The sequence below is a fragment of the Chelonia mydas genome, chromosome 1 (assembly GCF_015237465.2).
Source record: "Chelonia mydas isolate rCheMyd1 chromosome 1, rCheMyd1.pri.v2, whole genome shotgun sequence".
In the NCBI taxonomy this organism is placed as follows: Eukaryota; Metazoa; Chordata; order Testudines; family Cheloniidae; genus Chelonia; species Chelonia mydas.
Genome location: NC_057849.1, coordinates 98805144 through 98822383, shown reverse-complemented (window position 1 = coordinate 98822383; position 17240 = coordinate 98805144). Strand labels below are relative to the sequence as shown.

The 17240-nt window shown below is 37.6% G+C and overlaps 1 protein-coding gene across 9 annotated transcripts in view; it reads right to left on the bottom strand.

The window, feature by feature from the left end:
• The window catches only part of PCCA (propionyl-CoA carboxylase subunit alpha), a 391797-nt gene that overhangs the window by 237410 nt on the left and 137147 nt on the right, over positions 1-17240 (bottom strand). For all 9 annotated transcript variants that reach the window (XM_037896419.2, XM_043535149.1, XM_037896417.2 and 6 more), the window contains 3 exons: positions 14184-14286; positions 6896-6990; positions 2181-2331 (listed from right to left, as the gene is read on the bottom strand). In XM_037896419.2, coding sequence (XP_037752347.1) covers positions 2181-2331; positions 6896-6990; positions 14184-14286 — 349 coding nt within the window. The remainder of the gene's footprint in view (positions 1-2180; positions 2332-6895; positions 6991-14183; positions 14287-17240) is intronic.

Below are 17240 nucleotides of genomic sequence, written 5' to 3'. Positions count from 1 at the left end.
TCTCATAACTTCATATGCATTAATGATATACATATATGGATAGAAAAATGACTTTCAGAAGATCATAACCTTTCCCCCGATACCTTACAAGGCATGCTTTATATGCAAGATCACGATTATATGAAAATGACGAATACGGGGGTTACAGTACACTCCCCCAAGGTATAGAATGTCACAGGCCCATTGAAACCAACTGAGCCATTGTGAAACATCAAAGGACAAAGACTCTGTTGATTGCTCCCCACCACACTCATGAAGAAGAGACCTGCAGGTGGACGTGTCCCATCAGCTTGAATGCTGAGGGAAAAGAATAAAAATCCCTGACAAGAAGGAACTGATGATCTCTATGCTGCTTGAACTCTGATGGGCAAAGATCTTTAAGCATAAGCAAGCGTTCCCCAGTGCTTGGCCTGGGTTAGCCCTAGAGAAATTATAAAGCTTGCATATTACAGCAGCTTCTATTACTTTCTGGGACCTAGACTGTGTCGTGTGTGTGTGTGTGTGTGTGTGTGTGTTTACCTGCTTTAACCTTGTAAATAACTCATTTCTTTTCTTAGTTAATAAATCTGTAGTTAGTTTATTATAGGACTGACTACAAGTGTTGTCTTTGGTGTAGGAGCTAAGGTGCAGCTGACCTGGGGTAAGTGACACCTCCTTTGGGACTGGGAGTAATCTGAATATTGTTGTGATTTTTGTTTTAAGGGACTAACACAAAGGCAAGCTTGCCTGGGTGGTAAGATAAACGAGAACTCTCAACCAATTTGGGGTTTCTGCCATGCTTCTTCAGTATGCCCTGAGGTTATTACTCATGCTCATGAGCCACTCCAGACAGCTTGACAGGCCCCACCACCTCCTCTGTGCCCCTTCCCAACCTAAGGGTGTGGTCCCTGTGCTCCATTCTCTACAAATGTGCCTGGCCCTTATGCAGGTTGAGCATGGACAATGGAATTAGGAGGAGCTCCTTTTACCCTCCCCATCACTGCAGACCTGTATAAAGAAGCAGGCAGAATCTGGCCCAGTTAGTGAGTTAAAAAGCTGCTGCAATTTGAACAAATTTTATTGTTCCTATTGCATCGTTTCACATTTTGGTTCTTTTTAGATACAGAAAATGAACTGCTAATCTTTAACGCTTCAATATCATGGGGGAAGGGGGAGAAGAAGGGGGAGAATATTTTACTTGTTTACATGAGATTTGGCAAGTTATGTTGTCATATCTTCACGAATGCTACACAGATTTTAAGATATGCACCCTGTTTCCTTATATAGCTATTATTGGTATGTTAAAGTAGCAGCAGAAGAAAGCTTATCAATAGTGGTTTTTTTTGACACACTGGCTATTAAACAGGAACCTTTAATAAAAAATATAACTTTTTAAAAAGGGATTATTCCCAGCCATTTCTATTTCACATTATCAATTCCACAATTAAGTGCAAACACCACTTGAAATCCACAGAACTATCCTTTTTTAGTATTTTTGTACTATATTCATGACTTAAAATAGTATTCAATGTTTTTATTTCTGACATCTTTGTGTAGTTTAATCACCTTGCTGGTAAAACTCAACAAACTTTCACCAAAGCATGAAAAATACATGGAAATTTCTGTTACCAAGAGGGAAAAGTATCAAAACACAGTGGCTAGCCACTTACTGGTTTCAGAGTAACAGCCGTGTTAGTCTGTATTCGTAAAAAGAAAAGGAGTACTTGTGGCACCTTAGAGACTAACCAGTTTATTTGAGCATGAGCTTTCGTGAGCTACAGCTCACTTCATCGGATGCATAGCTATGCATCCGATGAAGTGAGCTGTAGCTCACGAAAGCTCATGCTCAAATAAACTGGTTAGTCTCTAAGGTGCCACAAGTACTCCTTTTCTTTTTAGCCACTTACTGTGAACTCACAGTAGCACTTAACTGTGACCTCCTGCAAGGTCTTTAGGTCAAGTGTAACAAAGAGCAACGCACTGAATGCTCATTTCTATGTGCTCTACAAGGGCCCCATTCCCGCAAAGATTTGGGCACATTAGCTTACTCATGCGAGTAGACCTATTAACATCAGTGTAAAGTTACTCATATGTAGATCTTTACAGGATCAGGCTCTATGTTTGGAGGGATTTATATAGATATATATATAATTTTATTTTAAATAATCCTGTCTCTGAATCTGAACAGTTGTTTTTCTTACCTGAAGTCTAGTGTTCATTTCCAAAAAGTAGAAATTCTTCTTGGTGTCCACAAGGAATTCTACAGTTCCAGCAGAGGAATATTTTACAGCTTTGGCAAGAGCTACTGCTTGTTCTCCCATTGCTCTTCGTGTCTCAGGGTCCAGAAAAGTGCTACAAATTCAGAAAAAGTGCCTTTCTTTAGTTAGAAAAACAGAATTGTATCCTTTTCTTAAGCTACATACAAAAGAGGGCAAAAAAAAAAAAACCCATGTAAATTAAATAGGACACCACTTCTGGTCAGTCAAATGCACTATATTATCTCTCTACTATTGAATAAACAAGTTAAGGGCTTATTTACACCAGGAGTTATTCTGGAAGAGCTTTTCCTGATTAACTCCCTGTGTAGACACTCTTATTCTGGAATAAGAGTGCCTTATTCTGAATTAGTTTTAACCGTATAGGGAGCTAATATTGTGCTTTAAATTCACACCCTATATTACTCCAAATTAATTTTCCTTAAAATTGGAAACAGACTATTAATTCCTGTACTTCCATCCATGCTCAGAAGATTAGCACAACTTTAGAACGAACAGATTATTTCATTCTAAATTGCTTTAAAAAATAAAGGTTAAATGCAGCATCCAGCACTCTTGGAAACCAGTATTAATGCATGTCAGTACTGAGAGTACCTTCAAGACAAATTACAGGAAAATGCTTTCAAGGTATAAATTAAATCAACATACACATTGTACAACACTGAGATCTTGAAAAACAATATAACCTAAAAAGTCATCAGTTATTTGGAGAGCACATCTAATTATTAAAAATCAACATTAAAGAAAATTCTGGACAATAATGAAGCCTGCAGACAATAGCTACACTATGGAAATATTACTGCCTAGATAAACGAGAGCAAATCCTATGGTTGTGGTTTTCTGCATCTGTTTGAAATATAATTATCTGGATGTTTCATAGCTATGTGCTCTGTAATCCAAGTTATGATAAACTTTGGAAGTTCGTAAAGTCTGAATGAGAATCTGTACTGTGTTTTGTTTTTGTTTTCATTTGATTTTCTTGTATGCAGGCAAGGTTGTGATGAAAGAAGACTAGGACATGCACAATATTGAATCTGATAACCAATAACAGTTTGCAGCTTCCACCTTCAGATCCTAAATCTTCTCTCTCAACTTTACCCTTAAACTGCAAGTTTTAGTTGTGTGGCTTTCTGATTTTGATTCATTCCCTTCAACACAGCATGGCCACCATTCAGCATTGTTCTTCTGCCCCGAAGTGCAGCTCAGCTACTCCCTCAGGAGCCATTGCTGAGACTGCTCCCCAACAGTCAAGCTTCCTCACCCCAGGAAACTAAATACGTCACCTCCAATAGGCCACTGAATTTACAAACTCAAGAACACATATATTCTGATGATTCCTCTCCACTACACAAGTAGTTCAGATTTAGATTAACCTATCCAGCTAGGCAAACTCTTGTGGCTTTTACTAAAGCAATGGAAAGGTTTTCTGCAGGAGATGCTGAACCTTGTACATGATCTTAAATAAAAGATCAGATTTGTCCCTTACTAGAAACAAAACAGCAGTAAGCAAAAATATTTATTACACCCTTGTTGCCATTTATTTTAGGAAAATGTCAGAACTACAATCAAGAAAATAAAATATAAAAAGATAATAGAGAATCAGTTTTAGCCCACACCTGGCCACTTTTAAGAATGTTTTTGCTTTAAGTCATTTCTTTGCTTATAGACAGTTGGATTAAAAAAAAGTGCATGGTGCCTAGAGGGGGAATTAGTCAGCCAACTCCAACAGTGAGTTTTGTGCATCTGTGGCTTGTCTTCCTGAATTAGGCCCCACCCCTGCAAAGAGTACCACACAGGAGGACCCCTGTAGTTGCTTGGAGCCCCACTAAAGTCAGTGGGGTGCCACATGACCACAGAGAACTGGCCAGACAGAGTCAAAAGCTGGATCAGGGCCTTAGTTTACAGTATTTCCTAAGACTTTTAACTGAAAGAAAAATGTTTAGAAGATGAATGCTTAGAGAGTTTGTGCAAGAAAATGAGTTATACTGGACTCAAGCAAAAGAAAAGTGAGGTATGGTTTTGGACTAACCAGAGACAATGGGGAGACCATTCCTTTATAGGTAAAATACTACTTTGGCCTCAGTCCTTCCTAGAGTGGTAATATAGGTGGATTCTTATGGACAATAAACCAGAGACTTTTGGCACGTTAAAAGAAGCTCTCTAGATTTAGGGAAAAAGACCCTCTTTGCTGGCTACATATAACAAAAGAATCTGAAAACAAAATGTCTGATTTCAGAAAAGGTATCAGTCTTTGCTCTAACACCTCTGGTGAGATCACAAGAAACAAAGGGATGAGGGAAGCAATGAACACATCTTACCAAGGCATGGTTATGCACTGGTAATACAAAGAGATGAGGGTCTATTATTCTGTTTCAGTAACAGAATAATGCATAGCAACAAGCTATAATTCAATAAAGGGTCTTCTGTTGATGTCATCAATCACAGAGCACAGTTTGAATGGTTTATGAAGGGCAGTATATTTCCAATTTGGAATTATAGCCTTGGTATTCCTTTTCAAGAACAAGCATTATTATTTCTCATATGGATAAAAGGACAGTTACTTCCCTGTACTACAGTAATATCTTCCTGTATTTGCTAAATGTATGTCTGAGATCTCTCTTCTTGCCTCCTGCTGCCGCAGAAGAATGGAACAGAAGTGTCACACTGCTAAACTTGATCTATGCCATGTGGTTAAGCTTTATACACTAAAATGACTGGATTATCTCTGCAATCAGCTAGGTTAATTAACTGAGGTTTTCTATTCCCTTCAGTGCCTTTACTTTTTACATACATTGTTTCTCTCCCTTTTAAACAATTCACCCCCTCCTCTCAATACACCCTAAACAGCCCTTTCTCCAACCTAATCACACACGACTTAAAAATGAAACATTTTAAACGTGACTTCAACTCCTTCTCCACCTCATATACCTGTTACTGTTAACTAAATAGTTCCTCTGGCAGCATGAAGGCTGCAGAATAAAAAGACTTCACAAGATAAAAGCATCAAAAAGAGAAAATATGATCAGATGTGACATTTCAGTTATGAGACCTTCTTCAAACTATCATGCAGCCAATTAAAGACAATACAATTGACTTGTTTTATTGTTTCTACAGCCTCAGGGATGGACACATGGGCAAAATGTTACTCCCCATCCCAATAGCATCTCTGTTCATCAATGCAACTTTAATACAAAATATTTTCCAAAATATTCCTGCTCCCTTCATTCAGATATAAAGCAAATTACTTTTGAGAACTGAGGAGCATTGTTACATCTGAAACATAATTTTATGCCACAGCTACACTAAACTGTCAATGAGAATTCCCTTCTTTGATGATTCCATGGAGTTTGGAAGTTATACTATAATCATTTTTTAAATTTCAGGTTCAGTTTGTAACACACTATGGCAGTCTCCATGTTTCAAAATTATTGTTATTGTTATTTGTATTACCATAGCACCGAGTAGTCCTAGTCGTAGACTAGAACTCCATCGATTACCATTCTGTCCTCAGCAGCTGCGCTATCTTGCGATCTTAAGCAATCAAATCTCACGACTGAAAGAAAGTCAGGTTCTTGAATGGGAGGCCTTTGAGGAACACACAGGTGTTGCAAGAAGTGACCATGATTAATCAAGGTAGCACTTTTTCCTCTGAGTCTGTGCTCAACCAGTGTATTGTGTTATGGGATATCCTGCACTTAAAATTACTGTCTGTCAGATCAGATACAAACTCAAGGTCCTAAATGCTATTTGTAAGTGATGGGGAGAGTTGGCTCTATGGCCATAATCAAATTTTAACTCAAGTAACCTAAAATGATCCTAAATGCCCATTGGATGTGGTCATCACACCCTAAATTGTTCTACAATGCTGTTCTGCACTACTGAACAACTGCAAGTTCAGACCTAAACGTGGTTGCATTTAATAATAGATAATTAAATGCAGTTTGGGGCATCCTCCTGATTTTGAGCAATCCAGGTTTTCCCACTTTCTTTTTTTTCCCCCATATATTCTTTCTGGTGAACACCTTTGCAGTATGTTATAAGACGATGTATTAGACAGCTTTTAAGACCCAATCCTGTGAAGAGCTAATGTGCCTCAACTCTTACTAAAATCAATGGAGTTAAAAACATTGAGCAGGTGGAGGTACTGGACTCCTAATTACGACAGGTCATTAATTTGATTGGGACTTGCTATGGAGTAAGGTACTACTCAACACTTGAGAAACAGAGCCAGATTCTGCTATCCTATCAATTAATGTAGCAAATGAATGTCTTCAGGAACAGTGAGTTTGAGACTTCATTTTGCTTCTGTACTCACTGGTAGGAGGCTATCACAAAATGAGAAAATTTCTGTGTGTATGTCTAAAATACTTGATCAGTACTCTTACTATCTATTTTATACAAGATTATGAATAAAAACTGCAATAACTTGACAGAGTGAACACTGTGAAGCTAGATCAGAATATTGCAATGCTAAATTCTGCATCAGAATTACATTGGTTACTTAAACACTACTACTTGTCTTTACGGTGTTTTTTAATGGAATAAAAATTGTTCAAATTTGTACAATATGTAAAAGTAGCAGCTTTCCAAAGCATAATCAATGCTCATAAAAACGTATAAGGAAAGAAGTTTATACTCACCTTGGTGCCTCTTCCACAACCTTTTGATTTCTTCTTTGAATGGAGCACTCTCTTTCATTCAGCCACAAAGCATTGTCATGCTTATCTGCCAAAACCTAGTAGAATATGTTGCTATTAACAAACAAGTGAATATATTTGGCCTTTTTATATGCCACTATCAGATGCCTGTGCTGTCATCTGTGTACCTCAGATTTCATTACATAGAGTTCAAATGTAAATGTTTCACCAAATTAAACACAAAAAAGAAGCACTCTAGCAAAGCGCATGCTGAAAACAGAAATGAACATTCCTTTCTAGAAAATTAGCTGTATTATAAATATGGGGAGAATGTTATTTCAAACACTGAACACAGTAACTAGCTTTTTTCTAAAATCTCCACTACTTATTTTTTTAAAATTGTATTTATGAAGGATATGGGGATGAAGCTCCAATCATTTCAGGTATTGTGAGAAATACAAAAATGAAGTTAGTTAAATAAAAGAAGCTAAAAATCAATGGACGGAGACAAAATTATATTGTAAGCTCCTAAAATAGTATTACAAACATAAGTATATTGTTAACACTAGCCTATATCAACAAAAGGGAGTAAAATCTCAAAGGATGTCAAATTTTGCTATTGATCTATGGATAAAAAGCTTCAGAAACAGTTACTAATGGAGCCTACTCAATGGGTTAATCACAATACAGTGCCCCTCGAATAGGAGACAAGTGTTCAGAAACATTGTGGTCTCTGGGCAAAAGCGAGGGGAAAAGAATGCAATGTAACATCCAGATTTCTCCAACAATTCAGATGAAAATTTAACTGGTTGTTTCAAAGAGCCTTCCCAAGCAGTTGAAGCTACTGCAGTCCCTGCAACCTTAGTACATTGAAGAGCAAACAACAGGATGAAAGTGAGTCCCATTTCACACATCCAGACAGGAGAAGCATGCAGGCCAACAGGGATAGGACTGTCAATTGATCATGAGCTTTTCAAACAGTCAGAAGAAAGGAAAATATAGGCAGTCCTAGTCTGAGCCCAATCCTCCCATTTATGCTCAGGCCATCCTCACTCCTTAATGCTTCCTGTGGCTTTTCCCAACTTCATATCTTATTTCATGCTGCTCCCTATTCTTGGAGCAATTCCCCCCTTTTCATGTACTAAGTATACTTTCCTCGCCTATAAACCTTTTTCCACTAGCCTTCCTTCTCTGATTTACAATTGTCTGTGCCAGTCCTCATGCCCCATCCTTTAAAAGTGCAGTTCCGAACTCAAAATTGACTAGACAAAAATAGTACCATCTTACTCAAAAACCTGTATGAACTCATCCCTATCTGCTTACTTTAGAAAAAAAAAAAAGTTTTAACAACTTATTGTTCCTTTTAGCACCACAGAGTAAATAGACCTATGAGAGCGCAAGCTAGATTCCATTACAGCTCATGCATCAACAACAAAATTGTTAACTAATGTGGAAATAACCCAGGCAAATGAGATAAAAGTCTAAGTTTTGATTTCAATGGGACTACTTATGTGTTTAAAGTTAATCATATATTAAAATGCTTTGCTGGATAAGGGCCAGATCAGCTACTTGCAGCATCAAACTCAACATTTTCATAGGAATCCTTAGGGGACAGAGGTGAGGATGGAGCATAATTTGTCCCCACTTAACCTGTGGAACTTGGGGGATCCCCAGGAGAAATCCATAGAGGTGCCTTTTGCTTTCGTGCTGGTGCTTGATCCCACTGCTTCCCAATGACCCTGGAGAGCACAAATGCTGCTAGAGCATTGTTGTAAAGGTGTATTATAATGCATTGCTAGTTCATAAGAGTTTCTTGAGTACAGCTGGACCCTGAATCTACCCAAAGGAAGGTTTTGAAGCGCACTTCAGGAAACAGAGCAACACAGCATTGCTTCAGGGTGTATTAACTTGTGCTGGAGGAGAAGAATGGAGAATCCAACAGAGCATAGCTTATCTTCTTATTCCAGTCTTGGTCCATCCAGTCCATGACTGCAGAAACTGAACTCCATGGAGTCCTAGTAGACAAGTGTCTTTAGAGAAGGAGAGACTTATACTATAAATATTATTTTAAATAATAAAACCCAAATGACAGGGCATGCTCACTTGTGTAGAATTGCTTTTCTGGAACAACAATGGCTAGTTCATTGCCCTGCTTTTCTATGACAAGCTCCATTGCAGACCGTCTTAGGGCTTTTCCATTTAAACAGTTTTTCAATAGAAAATTGGGGGTGGAATGAGAGTAACTAAACAAAGCTTTTCATGAAAAAAGTGTCTGCTTTCCACAGAAAAATTCAAGTTTTAATTGAAAAACAGCTTTGACAAAAAGTAGAAATTTTCAATGGAAATCTGACAAATTTATTTCCCCCTATTTACACAAACATTTTCCGGGGGTGAGGGTAGGGGATTATCTGATCAGTTCTCCCTTATCTCCTTCTTAGTTAGGAAACCCACTTCACTCCTCCCACTCCTTTCCCCAGTTCTGAGATACCTATAGTCTCTAGGGAAACTGCTTGTATCATTACTCACGTTTGCAATCTGCTTCTTAAAACTATTATTTTGCCACGATCAACAAATTTGGCTTATAAGAAGCAGATATGAGTACTTAACATATAGGCTTAAGACCTTGCTTTTAACTATCTAGCTAAACGGTGTAAGCAAAGGAATATCCAGAGTTGGGTATTTATCTAGAGAACATTATCCATATTATTTTTAGAAACAAAACAAAAATAATTGTTTAATAAAATAATTATTATATATGATAATTATTTTCAGAAGAGGTTTCATTGCCAAAATGCATTTACAGAAAGTGGGAATTACTACTGGGGTGAACTGAAATTCCCATCTACCTCTAATTAAAAATACATGTTCCATCTACAGTATTTTTTCCGAATTAGTGGTGATAAAAGCAAGATATTAAAAAAATTACTAAAGAAAATGGTCAGTTTTGTGAAGTTGCAAGATTAACTAATTAGTGGTATTTATTACTGACACTTCTTACACTAAATAATAAAACAACATTTATTGCACTCTCTCCTATTTGAATTCAGCCAAATGCCATTTCCAGTTGCAGCATTTGGTATTTAACCAAATACCTTGCAATCAGACATTCAGTTTACTTTTACTTTAAACTGAGATCCTTCATGTCAGATATTCAAGGAGAACAAGATTACAAAAATCAGTTCAAGCCATGAAGTCTATTTGGACTCTTTTTTCCTGTTAATTGTTTCAGCCTTTTCTTATGTTTTACAAGTGTTTGTTTTACTCCTCAGCACAGGAAACCCTTACATTTTTAAGTTCGCAAGGTTTTGGAGCTGAGCAAGAATGTTAAAAAAAAATCTTGTTTAAAAGCTACTGCTAAATTAATAAATATTTGGCATCTGTTCTCAAAATATTTGTATGTTTAGCAGTCTGAATGAGTCAAGGTCAATCTCCTAAACTTGATTAGAATATATAGCTAAAATGATATACTGGATTGTTGTAAAGGTGTATTATAATGCATTACAAGGATAATATGATCCATTATTCTTATTTCAAATTTATAAATTATAAAAATCAATGGTATCTTGTTTGATATTCAATGTTATTTAATTTATAGTATTGCATTGTTCTAAAATGTGAAATATTCGAACATTTTTGAAAGGTAAAGCAAAAAACGTCAGGCAGGCAGGTTTATTTAATAAGAAGTGAATAAAGGTGGACTGCAAAATTAAGTACCAATATAAGAAAGCATTTGAGCGCACATTTAACTTTAAGCATATACTAAATCCCATTGACTTTCAGAGTTTTCCTGAATTGGGGGGTCTTAAAAATCAACTTAATTTCTGAATCCATTTTTAGACTTCTTAAATAGCCTACCATCCCCACTTCAGGTGCTAGTCTCACTGTGTATTTTATAGTACTTTTGATCCAACTCTGTATCGACTGAAATGGAAGGAAATTTTGCCACTGACTCCTTTGGGTGGTTTTGCTTACTTGTTTGATGAGGTGGAAGAGAAATAGGGAGAAGATTTATCATTTTTTAAAATTTTTATAAAAAATAATTTGACTGCCAACATTACCCGTGTTGAGGAACAGATTACTTTAAGATCCCAAGCCTACAACCACACATGCACGTGCTTAATTTTAAACATGTGAGGAGCCTCTTTGATACTATTTAATATTGATCTTTTATGTTTATAAAACATATTTAATAGCTAACATTTTTTAATGTTGGTATCTTTCCAGAGACCAAAGAGATGGTATTTGGTGTCACAAAGGAAGAATAGTAGCCTACAGTTTCAAAAGTGAATAGTAGTTTCGGGTGTCAAATTTGAGTCCTATCAAAAGGCCCAGATTTTCAGATGCTGGATGTTCAACACCTTATGAAAAATCAGGCCCTTTTAAGATATTTAAGGTGGAGCCCCCCAAAAAACTGAGGGACCCAAAAACCAATAGTCACTGTTGAAAATTTGGGCCAAAAGCACTATTTGTTTGAACTCTAATGTGTTCTGTGAAACTTACTGGCTCAGATTGCACCAGTCCCTGGTCACTCAAAAGCCAGAATATAGTTTTGGGCTTAACCTTCATCCTTAGTAGATTCAATATTTGCTCATTTTTCTGATGCGATATCAAGTCTGCGTTTAAGCAAATTTTAAGCAAAAAACAAAAATCAGGTCATGCTAAGCATGTTGGGTAAAAGAGTGGACATATTTAGCAGTGTTAAAGGGGTTAATTGGTTTTTTCTCTTACTTACCAGTCCACACAATCAGCAGGATTTTTTATATTAAATTATTGAACTGCTGTCAAAGTATCTCAAGGTCTCAGTGAAAAAAATCATATGACAAATTATAAGGAATTTGTATTTTGGACTGGAAAAACAAATGAAACTTCCGTTAAGGAAACCGACACACACATTATAGATTTCTTGTCAGAAGAGATTCATTCAGGGTTGCATCCACAATTAAGTTCCATAGATAAGATGGAAAAGAATACATTCAAAATATTAAACAGGCAAAACTTTTTACCAAAGTTTGTATGCCTGAGTATAGTCTTGTTGGGTATCAATAGATCTGGTTTTAATTTATATGATACTCATTGATGCACACACACACACACACACACACACACACACAAAAGAAAGATGTCAAGTAAATTGTTCACTCTAATAGCACTTGCTTGGGCTTCAGAACTTTGTTTTTTCAAAATTCTGACAGGCAAAAAACTCACATTAAGAAGTAGGAGTTGATTTGTAATTAGTTATAAATACATTTGAAAATCTTTATTCACATCACTTTACCTAGAGTCTTAAGAAACCTCAGAATCCCTTTCAGGTTTGTTAGAGTTGTATGCAAAACTCTGACTTGACTGTTTAAATAACGTATTCTATGCCCAGTATTTTGCATTTTGAAATAATAAATCCACAATAATTATTTAGCTTGAGGCACATTTTATGACTAAATCCAAACATAAGCATGATATAATAAATACTTTTCCCCCCTTACAAGATCTGAGGGAAAGTTTTAGGGCATAGTTTTATATGGATACATTTCTGCTTCCATATGAAATAGGATGCAATACAAACCAACATTGTTAGAACAACCACTATACTTGTCTTTTATTGAAAAACGCGTTAAAATGTAAAGAAATTCCCTCTAGAAAACCTAAAGGTCATTTTTCTAAAAAAAGATTTTAAATAAATTATTTAAAAGTTCCCCAAATTGTGTGCAATTGATAAGTCTAATAATGGTATAATTTTTTACTTTGACTTCAATGTAAATATGACTCAAATATTGGTTACATAATATGAATCAAGCACCGTATATTGTACGCCCACTAAAGGCAAAGATTCAAAAAGTATTTAATGTACATAATACTAAAATTTAAGCACAATTTTGAATAGTGATGATGTAGCTGAGATGGCACTTCTGCTCAAACTCTATTTTTAATCATTTATCTCTTATTTGAAAGAAGTATTTTGGGCTGCAAATTTCTTGTTCTTGGCTAAAAGTCCAAAGGAAATTGTCTTGCAAAATTTTGTAATATTTTGCTATATTATTCTTCTAATGCATGAGCATTAGAAGAGATTTTTTTCCATTAATTAAGACATCTTTAAATTTATTTATTTTCAAAACAGAAGTTTGTTTTAAATTTTCAGATTTGGTGAATTCTTGTAAGAGGACTAATGTCTCTGGCATGAACAAAATTTATCTTCAAGCCTGAAAAGAGCTGCTTGTAACACAAAGGGTGTTTGGAGTAGTTCCATTTGCTTCAGTGGAGCTATGTCAAATTATACCAACTGGGGGTCTGGCCCAAGATCAAAATTAATCTTCTTTTGTAACTAAGCTATCCAAGTAAAAAGCAACTGTATATTGTGAACCACAAGGCTACACTACACACACCTTAAGTGGTTCAACTGACTTCACAGCAACTACAAGCATGTAGTTCAAATGATATGCATCATCAAAACCCATTGATGACCTTCATTTGATTTTCCTGTGTTATGTCCAATGTATCTGAAGGAATTAAGCAATCCTCTCTGGACAAATAAGAAAATGTTAAATGTACTCTGGAAGAAGTTGGCTCTAGACCACCTTAGGTTGAAGAATGCTTCAATAGTGGGGAAGTGGAGGTGAAAAACAAGGAGAAAATTTGGGGGCAGGTAGATCTTTGAGGTTCAGACAGATGCATGGATACCATTTCTCCCATTTTCCAGCAAAACAGAGGGAAGTAGGAGCGAAAATGTTATTTTGTTATCTGAAGTATATGAGTGATGACACTGGGCTAGATTAATCCATGCTAATGGAAAGAGGGGTAAAATATAGCAAAGCCCGCTCCTATGAATTAGAACAAGTAGAACTGCATCAAATAGCCTCACTCAGGGTTTCTGCCAGATCAGGGAAGTTTTAAGTTGTGATGGATACTCTGTAGGAATCCTGCTGCAGGAAGCAGCTCAAGGGATATGCTAGATCTGCACGTCACATAGCCACCATAGTCACAAACGCCTTCCTCATTAGCCTGCACCACCCACTTTTTGGGTTGTGATGGACACACCTGGACTCTCTAGCAGAAGGGATGATGCAGTGGGAGAAAAGAGGTGGCAAGACTTTCCACCTCCAGAATCTACTCTGAAAAAAGCTTGAGAGGACAGCTGAATCCAAGTCACTATCTCTGAGTAACCAACTACAGTTTGATATCCACATTAATGTCTTCAAAGCCATAATAAATCTGACCATGCTTACCATTATAGTGTATGTTTGATCATCTCAAGGGTTTGATCATTTCAAATTTTATTTCAAATGGAAAAAGTACAAACCTGGATTTCTATGTGGCGAGGATTATCAATAAACTTTTCTATCAATAGTCGATCATCACCAAAACTTGAAGCAGCTTCTTGAGATGAAAATCTAAAGCCTTCCCTTTAAAAAAAACAAACAAACAAAAAAAACACACAAAAAAGCCAGGCTGACAATAAAGAAAATTAATCCTTTTACGGCCTGATTCAGTTTCCACTTAAGTTAGTGGGAGTTTTGGTATTCACTTAAATCAGGCTACCATCAGTTAATGTACATATTACCAAAAAGATAAGATTCTCTAAGTGTACATTCATTTTTTTAAACAGAATGCAAAAATAAGAGCTTTCTTGGATAGGCAGAAGGAAAGTAAAAATTCATTAATTTCCCCCTCAAAGAACAAAGGGAACTCTGAAGAGTTTAAATGTTTGAGCATTTTTAAGACAATTGGACAACTTTGCACAAGTTACATATTTTCCATGAGAAAAAAAATGGTAGAATTCCAAAAACAATTATGTAATACAAAATTTACATCTTGGATGGGTCCACCATTAATTTTTAAGAATTGCAGCCTCTGAATAACTCAACGACGGCAGAGCCAAAGGTTAGTTATACAAAAATTAAATGAAAGGACAAATCTTGGATGCTGTACTATGTAAATTCAGCTGTTCCTCACATTACTAAATGCACAGTTTTTTTAAAAACGCAATACTTAGCCATATTCATAAGTTTTTTTCCTAATGTATGGGAGAACTCAACCTTACTTTGCATGCACCAAGCCCCTTAGTATGACTTTCCCTCCTGCCTTTATTTACTTACTCCTATATAACAATTTAATTTTTCATTTTTTTTTTGATTACTGAGATACTGAACCTGTTGGTTTCACTTTTCCTGATAGAGCAGTTACTACTGTGGGACATGACTAGTGAAATACAAATTTAAGTACAATTTCCACTGGGTAAAGTTTACACATGGTGAATAGGGCCCAAAAGGCTGCATGGTGGACTCTACAACCCCTTCACGCAGCAGAAAGAGGTTCTGTGCTGGCCGCAGAGACAGGCCACTTCACCGGGAAGGTGAGGGGAGAACCACTGTATCTTTACCTGCAGGAATGCAGTCATCCTAACACCACACATAGGAGGTGCAGAGTGGTAGCAGTCACAGTTTTAGCCTATAGACTGGAACAGTAGCCATGGAAGAGCTGTGATGCAGTCCTCGTCACTTGCCTATTAGTTGGAGGTAGCTGTGAATTTCTTCTCTCCCAAACCCAGTTCAGTGTCCTAAACAAAGCCTCCCTGACAGGTTTTTGTAGGATGGATGAATGTGGCCCTTTTTTGAGTATTATATTTAAAAGGTACCTCTATCATCCTCTTAAACACACACATTTAGATAATGGTTGTTTTATAATTTAAAGAGATTGGAATTTGTTTAGCACTCAGTTGTTCCCTTTGGCCAGTTTTATTTTTTAACCTCAAAACATTAAATGTATTTATTCAAAAGGAAGATGAACGTCAGCGTATTCATGTCCTGTACAACAAAGTTATACCACTTGTATAGAAGTAGACACCACTCTAGCTGATCTGACTAAAAAAGTTAAACAAAAATGGTGCAAAATATAGACACACACACACACCGATACATCTATATTTATCAAAACAAATTCTGAACAATTTTAAGTATTAAATCAATGGATTTGCTTTTGTAAACATTATATCAGACAGCATTATGCACAATTGATTGACTACTTTATTTTTGCTTCACTGAAGCATGTGCTAATTAAAAATCCAGACTGCAATGCTTGTTTAAAAAAAAAAAATCAATATGCCTAATTACCTCATCTATACGTCTGTAAAACCTAAAAATACACGATTGTCTTAATTAGGTATTTTGACCTTATTTACACACTTGTGTTTTCTAAGCCTATGTTTGTGTCCATAAATAGAATGAAGAATATTAATAAAAGAATGAATTTCATTCATTTTAAAGGGGAATACAAGACCAAGTCAGATTACACAGGCTAGGCAGAGAGATAATGTCTGGATGTAAGCCCTACAAAGATATGTATTTCAAGCTTCACGCTTCCCTTTGAATCAGTACTGAAGCAGTGGCCTAGGGACCCAAAGCATTAGGAAATACTGTCTTAGATCCTTGCCATGGCTGCGGAGCACACTGTCAGCTCAGGATAGAGTGGTGAAAAGGTGGCCTCTGCACTCCTCCAATTCTGATTGAGCTGTGTGAGAGACAGGTTCTCCAGGTATGCTGTATGTAGGGCTTCTTTAATGTCTTTTTTTCCACCTAGTCTACACTTCTTGGCAAAAAATATGCATTCAATAAAAACAGAACCCACAACAAGTTTTCTTGCTGTTGGCTGAATTCAAATGGAATGATCTGGGAGCACCGCATGCCCACAAAGCTCAGCCTCACTACAATTACAAAAACCACCTTCTTTGGGCAGAAACATATAGGGCAGAGGTGGGTGAACTGCAGCCCATGGGCCACATCCGGCCCTCGGGACCCATCCTGCCCGGCCCTTGAGCTCCCGGCAAGGGAGGTTAGCCCCCAGTCCCTCCCCTGCTGTCCCCTCTCCCCCGCAGCCTCAGTTCGGTGTGCCATCAGCGCTCTGGGTGATGGGGCTGTGAGCTCCTGCCAGAAAGGGCAGCTGCAAGAGCCACCAGCCTGCCCTGGTGCTCTAGTCTGTGCGGCGGCGTGGCTGGCTCCGGCCAGGTGGTGCAGCTGCCAGTCCTGGTGCTCTGAGCGGCATGGTAAGGGGGCGGTGGGGTTGGATATGGGGCAGGGGGATCTGGGGGGCAGTCAGGAGACAGGAAGCAGGGGACAGTTGGGGCGGAGGTCCGGGGGGAGGTGGGAGGGGGATGGGAACAGGGGGGTTGGATAGGCGTGGGAGTCCCAGGGGGCCTGTCAGGGGGTGGGGGGCGTTGGATGGGGGTGGGGCAGGGGACATGGAGCAAGGGGTGTTGGGGTCAGAGAACAAGGAGCAGGAGGGGTTGGATGGGTCAGGGATTCTGAGGGGGGCAGTCAGGGGGCGGGAAGTGGGAGGGGGCGGATAGGGGGCAGGGGCCAGG